Source organism: Zosterops lateralis (assembly GCF_965231275.1).
Source record: "Zosterops lateralis genome assembly, contig: HAP1_HAP1_SCAFFOLD_55, whole genome shotgun sequence".
Taxonomy (NCBI): domain Eukaryota; kingdom Metazoa; phylum Chordata; class Aves; order Passeriformes; family Zosteropidae; genus Zosterops; species Zosterops lateralis.
The window spans coordinates 19994-26981 of NW_028154611.1; the positions used below are offsets into that span (position 1 = coordinate 19994).

Below are 6988 nucleotides of genomic sequence, written 5' to 3' on the forward strand. Positions count from 1 at the left end.
TCTTATAAATAGCTGGTTTATTTTTAGCTCAAAACACATCACTGCTGCAAATGCCACTGGAAGGCTGCAGCAGGCCCCAGTTCACCATACAGTTCACCATAGTTTCACCGTTGACAAATTCTGATACACATAGTCTGATGTCCTCCCACCACGTTTAGAATTACAAAACTGCAGTTTAACTTCAGAATTTAATTCCGATGTTTCAGTAATGCATCAGTACTGAAAATTATGGGGAAGGAGAGAACTGACGTCAGACACTGCTGCAACAGTTAAGCTTAGATTATTACCTATCGAGTAATGGACTCAGACACTGTTCACATTAGAGCACCTCGGAAAACACTATTTTTGGGTAGTAAGCAAGTTGTAAGTACATCTTTAAAAACGTACTTCTAATATAAACACATTTTGTAAGTATTTCACATAAATTAAACAACTGCAGAATGCATTAACTGCACAGACAGAATGGAAGTTCAAGCAACACTTCAATAACTGCAAGACTACTTCAAAATTCAAGTTACATTTCCATACTCAGTATTACTTTGCAAATATTATTTATGATAGCACAGTTTTTTTAATAACATGAGAATACATGGCAGAAATCATGTGATATTTTTAAGTGAATCTGGCATTACCCCTCAGTACACATCTGGTAAACCACCTAAGTTTGGGGTAAATCAATGTATCAACAAGAAAGCAGAGAAAAGTCTGCCACTTCAGCCATCCTAGGAGAATCTATTTTCAACAAAAAGTTGACATTCGTGTTGAAGTACTTCAGACTGTGGTTATATTCTCAGCAGTCTTCAAGGTCTTGAGACAGGACAAAAACCTCCTCAAGAGACTACTGTAGGCAGTAGAGGTGTTGCCAAGATCATGTTCTTTTACATATATTCTACTGATCCCAATTCGAGAAGGTACTTCAGTATGCACGTACACTGAAAGCTTATAGATTCAGTGCCAGTACTGCAGCTAACAGGATGATGACCTAATACTGCTGACTGTAACAGCCTTTCCTTAAAAATACAGTGTAAGAAATGTTAGCATAAACTGCTGCAAAAGAAGAAACCCTTGAAGGCATGCAATTACTTCATACAAATATGTGTAAACACGGAGGAGACCTGTCCCTGCAGCAGTTTCTTTCAGTGCGTGGCTCCACAGGGGTTGACAGAGGTCTGGCAGCCCATGTTGTGCCCTGTCACCTGAACCTTGAACAGCGTCCCGTCCGCACACATGCACAGCTTGAAGCGCAGCCAGTTGCCGTTATTGAACTGTTCCCCGTGAGAAGAACTTGGCAGTCGTGACGGGCTGACCATCACAGTTCCGTTCAGGATGATGCTGTTTTCCTAGTAAGGAGACAGGAAAAAAAAAAAAAGAAGTTGTAGAATTACAACTTCTAATGTAAATAAGGCATATTGTTTTTGAGAAGGACAAGCTGGTTTAATGGATAAATAACACGTCTAGGATGGCTGTAGAATCAACAGTAAAAAAAAAGGTATGTATGCAAATGTTTAATTTTTTAATAACAATTACAGCAATGCCTGTGGATTTCTTGACTATATACAGCAATGTACTTTGCTATTTCAGTGGTGTATCGATATTGAGAAAGACAGCAGTAGGGTGACTTTCCACTTTACATTCTTATTAGCAAATGCAGTAAATATAAAATATGGACATGAAACAGGAAAGAGTGTTTGAATTCATGCATGAAATTCATTCACATTTGAAAGTGCATATACCTTTATTTTTATCCTTTTTTTCCATCGTTCTATATATACTACCATCTTAATCTCCAAAAATCTTAAAGAAATGCCAGTGAATCTTAGAGCAGCAGCACAGAATGCTCCAAACTATATGCTCTGCTCTTCTGGCAAACATTGCCATCCCTGGTTAAGCTTTCAGAGGAGATTAACTTCCTTTGGTATTCATGCCAGTACAGAGGCCAATATATTAGCTTTAACTGCATTGTAGGTTTTTGGTGTCTTAATAGCGGTAAATCAATATTACCTGGAACTATTCAACCACTACTTAACTGCAAAGTAATAAACCATCTATTTAAATCCAAATGACTTCTGTGCATGAGTAATTTTATAAAATTTGAAATGACATAAAGCTACATCAGTTTACTATCAGCCTAGATTTGAAACTAAGCTGTTAGAAGAATTGCTTTAATTTGAAATACTTACTGCTTTAAGTTCCATGTTTCCACCCATTCGAAACTCAATTGTCTTGCCTGTGATGAAAACACCTTCATTTCCCCGGACAAAGGCACGACCATCAACCTTTATGTTTAGATCGCTGGTTGCATTGCTGGTAATCTAAGAACATAACCAAAAAAGCTGTATTACACCTTAATGAAAATGTGCTACTTGCATTTGTCTGAGTAACTTTAATTACCTTAAGAGTAGTGCTGTGCAATGTAATAAAAACCTTGAATGTACTTTTTGCCCTTCTGCCATTAGCTTCTGCATATTTGTTATTTCCCACGTTCAGTTTCAAAACAAGATCAGTGAATTTTGGAAGGTATGTGAAATTAATTTTTCTTGTATAAAAAAAACCCAATTTATATGACAATTTTATGAGATACACAGCTAACGCTTGTACCAAATACAGGCTTCCTGTTAAGACAGATGATGTAAATTTACCCCTCATTTTCACTTAACCTGTTCCTCCTGTGTATTCATAGTTGTGAGTGGTTTTTCTGCAACACGATTGCTCAGTGTTTCCAAAGGCACACTCAACCCTCTATAAAACCACTAACCCAACTCTACTTTTACACAAACAAACAATGGGCTGTATTCTTATTACTTACAAAAGATAAGAGACATACCCTCTCTGTAGAGGCCTTTTGTACATTCAATATTTTAACTCCATTTGGCAGATGAAATTCATGGGTTTCATAGTCGGTGCTGAACAAAGTATTTTGTGTTCGTGGGTCAACAAATTCCATGCCAATATCGCTGGTAATAGAAGTTTTGTCTTTTTCCACGCTAAGCTTGGTTGTTCCTTGCTGAAATACAATCTTCAGAAACAAAGTCATGAACTTAATGATGTTTCAAATTAGCAATGTGAGTGTAATTCTCTAGTGTTGCTCACAAACTTTCAATTCATGTTATAACTTACAGGCTGATTATTCCCAGTGATCACCAAGTCTTCATTCCGTCTCCCTCCTACAGTGCTTTTATATAAGGGATGTATAACACCCATGTCAGACACTTGCTTAAACCGCAGTAAGCCACTCTCATGGAATTCCATACTGTCACAACCATTGGGACCAATTCTTACCACTGCCCAGATAACCAGGGTAATCTGAAAGAGAAACACATTTTCAATCATCATGTTGATTGTTCGGATCTTCCTACCACAATTATTGTATTAATTAGATGTTTTATTTGAACAATTATTAATGTCAATGTTTAAGTGAGGCTTAAGTATGAGTTTACTGTAGTCTGTTCCTATTGAAAACATCATAACACATTTAATTATGAAAAGCATTTAAAATTATTTTTAGACTTATTAGAAACAGTAGCTAAAATTATTTCTATATATATAAAATGTTAAATTGCATCCACAGTTACATCTTTCTTTTGTTTAAGGGTAACCACTGACTAAACAGATTTCCTGAACAGTTCAGCTTGGTATATACTTAACGTTGAACTGCAAGAATGCATCCTCAGAGATGGATGTGCAATTACAAAAAATAATTTATTATTTCTCATTGACCAAGCAATAAAAATGTGGTTATTAGAACAATGAAGTTTTAAAGTGCAGTACCTAGTTAATTCTAAATGTTCACATACAGCTCTGTAATGTAAAATATAACCATATTTTATATGCCATATATCCTGAATTCATATGTACTAGTAACACTTCTCATGGGGTGACCATGATAACCGAAATAACTGTGCCTGAATTTACACCATTCTTCCATCTAATCTTGCTCAGACTACAAAAGAACTAAAAAGAAAGGAGAAAAGTGGGAATCTCCTTCAGTACATTATAAGTCCTTGGCCATCCTGGAAGTTTTATTTTTTTAGTGAACTGTCAGAATGAAACACGACCTAATGTTACTTACGCTATAGCTATTATACTCACAATCAGATTGATGACGGCCAAAATAAAAAGAACAACAATCACACATATGGCCAAGTTGCCTTTCCTGCCACATAACCCTGTCTTATGGAGACGGTCTTCATCAATTGGAATGTATCCTGCTTTGAAGTTGCTGTTGTGCTCCTTATTAACGTTCCTGCGTTCCACAGCCTTCTCTCGCATAGACTTCTTCACCGGGCCGTTAGAGCTTTGCTGTAACACAGGGCATGGGTTAGCTTCAAAAGGCACGTAAATTAGCTACAATGACACACACATATGTATGCAAACAATGTAAACTGACTAGTGGAATATACTGGATATTATGTTGAGAATAATTTTTCCGTCTGCCACCCTGCTGTCAGAATACACATTTAGAACCACAGCAACCTCTGCTAACATAATGACTAAATTTAAAATCCAGATACTTTCAGACAATATATGACTTTAATATTTATCATGGCAGATGGGAATTATTAATTATATTGTTACAGTTAAAAACCTAAAACCAGCTACCAAGAAATTCATCAAATTTTTACCTCTCAGAGATGATACAGGACATAATCCTGCACGTCATCTGCCAGTACACAGGATTTTAGTTCCCTCCGTGCTCATATGTGATAGACTCTCAGTGACTATTCAAGAAGAGCATGGTGGATACAGTTTTTAAATTAGTTTGACAGTACAGGGTTTGCATTCAACTCCTGTTGCTTGCATGCAGCATCGAGAAAGATACTGTGAGGCTTCACACCTGGCATGGGGAACTTGGCCGGAGTGGCTTTCGTGTAATAATCTGAAGTTATGACATTGTAAGGGATTTCCTCTCAATGTAACAAATTAATAGAGGAAACTCTTGTACATATTCGTAGTGAAAATAAATCTTTAATGTATTTTTGTAGCTGTCCAAAACGGAACGGTTTGTTATTTAGGGATTCACATGTTCAAAGAAGAAGCTTGATCTTTTGGACGGAATTAAGTTTGTTCACTTGAATTCTAAAACTACACTTAAGTGACTGCACTTGCACGTCTACGCTGAAGTAGCAACACCGTGTTTTCTTCTGCTGCTGAAGAGCTAAGAGATAGTACTGAGAAAGGTGCTTGACCTGACAAGTTTATGGAGATGTTCGGGCCCCGTGTGGCCCTGCAGAGCACACACGACCTGCGGGCCCCGGGGCACCCGCCGCCTCCCACCCCGGCCAGAACCCTGCGCCTCAGTGCAGTGCCGGGCACGCACCATTGCCGTCTGTGGCACACCCACGCCTCGGGCAGCACGGCGCCGCTGCGGGCCGCCCCGCCCCGCCCCGCCCGGACAGCAGCCTCGGGCCGCCTCTCCCCTCCCCGGCCGAGCGGGTCCCGCCCGCTCACCGCGGGCCCGGTCCCCCCTGACCCCGGCGGGGACGGCGCCGCCGCCCTCCCGTGCCCGTGTCCCGCCGCGTACGGACCTGCTCGGGGCCGGCCGCCGCCATCTTGCCCCGCCGCCGCCGCGCGGGGCCCGCGGGCGCCCCCTGGTGCCGCTCCGCGCGGCGGGTCCCCGCGCCCGCTGCCGTTACCCGGCAGCGTCACCTGGCGGCCGCGGGCCGTACCCGCTCCTCGCTGCCCCTCTCCGTTACCGTGGCGGCGCCGCCGCCGGCCGTACATCACCATCACGGCCGTACGGGCCCGGGGCAGGGGCACCGGGCCGGCTGTACCATCGCTGTTACACCCGCGCCGCCCGAGGAGCGCTCCCGGAGCGACATCGAGTCAACGCAACACCCCCAAGAGCGAGCTAACATCCTGCCATGGCCAGAGACTTAAAGAGTTTGGTGGGCGCGGGGAGCGCCCGGGAGCTGCAGGAGAAGCTGGAGAGCTGGCATCAGGAGTACGAGGTGGGTGCCGGTGCTCCCGGGCCGGGGCGGCCGCCGCCGGGCGTTGCAGTGGCCGGTTTGGGCCCCGTCCCGCGCCCCTGCGGTTGGCGCCCCTCACAAACCTCTGAGTGCCAGCCCCGGCTTTTTGCCTCTTTGCCCATGGCGAGGCTCCCTGAAAACAAGGGCCGGAGGTTGAAAGTGAGGTTTGAGGCACACTGGCTCTAAACAGGAGAGAGCGTTGGAGTAAAAGAGCGGCAGGTGAAAAGGGCCCGGGGCGGGCTTGTGCTCAGGAGAAACCGGCCGTGGGCCAGAAACGGGCAGGAGAACGGGAGGGAAAGAGGTGCTGAGGCGGAGAACGGGCTATCCAGCACCCCAGCCCTTCTGGGAGGGGAAAGAGGCTGCTGCAAGGCCACACGGCCCCGAGGGGTCAGAACGGGACTGAGGGAAGAGTTTCGGCTGCAGAGGGAATGTAGTGGAATCCAGGGAGTGACAGGAAACTGAGGAGGTGAAACAGTGGAAGAAATAGAGAAGGTGTGAAATTAGGGAAAGATGAGGCAGAGGAACATGAAACTTGTCAGGTGTGACTTTGCTCAGTGGAAAATCGTGACAGAGTTTTCACTCCTGCATCCCCAGGTTTCTGTACCTTCAGGATGTAGATGGGGCTTGTGCTCAGGTCAGGAGCCTGTAACCACCTGCTGTGTGCTGTGCTTGGTGAGGAAAGAGATGCAGCGTTTCCAGGGAAAATCAGCTATTTTCTTTTACTTTATGGTTGGATAGGAGTTACAGTTACATAGCCAGTGTAACTCTCTGCAGGATTCATGACAAAGGACAATTTTAGGGAGTTTGAGAGTAGCTGGTAAAGCTACCACAGAGGAGGAACAGTGCCGTGCATTTCAAAATCTTGCAAATGGATGGTGAGGTAGACCTTAGGAGGGCTGAGCAGCAGTGGGGGCTGACCCCTCCATCATGAGTTGGTTGGGAATAGTCTTTCAGGTCTTGGAAAATGAAGATGAACAGTTTCAGGCTGCTGTTGCAGGAAAAGAGGAGCTGGCAGATGGAAA

The 6988-nt window shown here is 43.7% G+C and overlaps 1 protein-coding gene across 1 annotated transcript; it reads right to left on the bottom strand.

The window, feature by feature from the left end:
- Positions 1–264: 264 nt before the first annotated feature.
- Positions 265–5558, bottom strand: LOC310923448 (beta-sarcoglycan-like). The gene is made up of 6 exons (XM_083885448.1): positions 5526–5558; positions 4090–4299; positions 3118–3303; positions 2825–3016; positions 2181–2312; positions 265–1340 (listed from the first exon to the last, which is right to left on the bottom strand). The coding sequence occupies exons 1-6, from the start codon at positions 5547–5549 to the stop codon at positions 1137–1139; spliced, it is 948 nt and encodes a 315-aa protein (XP_083741574.1). The 5' UTR covers positions 5550–5558; the 3' UTR covers positions 265–1136.
- Between the last annotated feature and the right edge of the window lie 1430 nt (positions 5559–6988).

What these genes read in the sequence shown, in the direction of transcription:
- LOC310923448 (XM_083885448.1), bottom strand. Translation starts at nt 5,549, where the DNA reads ATGGCGGCGGCCGGCCCCGAGCAG. An exon ending in CGGCGGCCGGCCCCGAGCAG is followed by an intron (nt 4,300 to 5,525) that starts GTCCGTACGCGG and finishes CCTGTGTTACAG; the next exon opens with CAAAGCTCTAACGGCCCGGT. An exon ending in AAAAGGCCTCTACAGAGAGG is followed by an intron (nt 2,313 to 2,824) that starts GTATGTCTCTTA and finishes TTATGTTCTTAG; the next exon opens with ATTACCAGCAATGCAACCAG.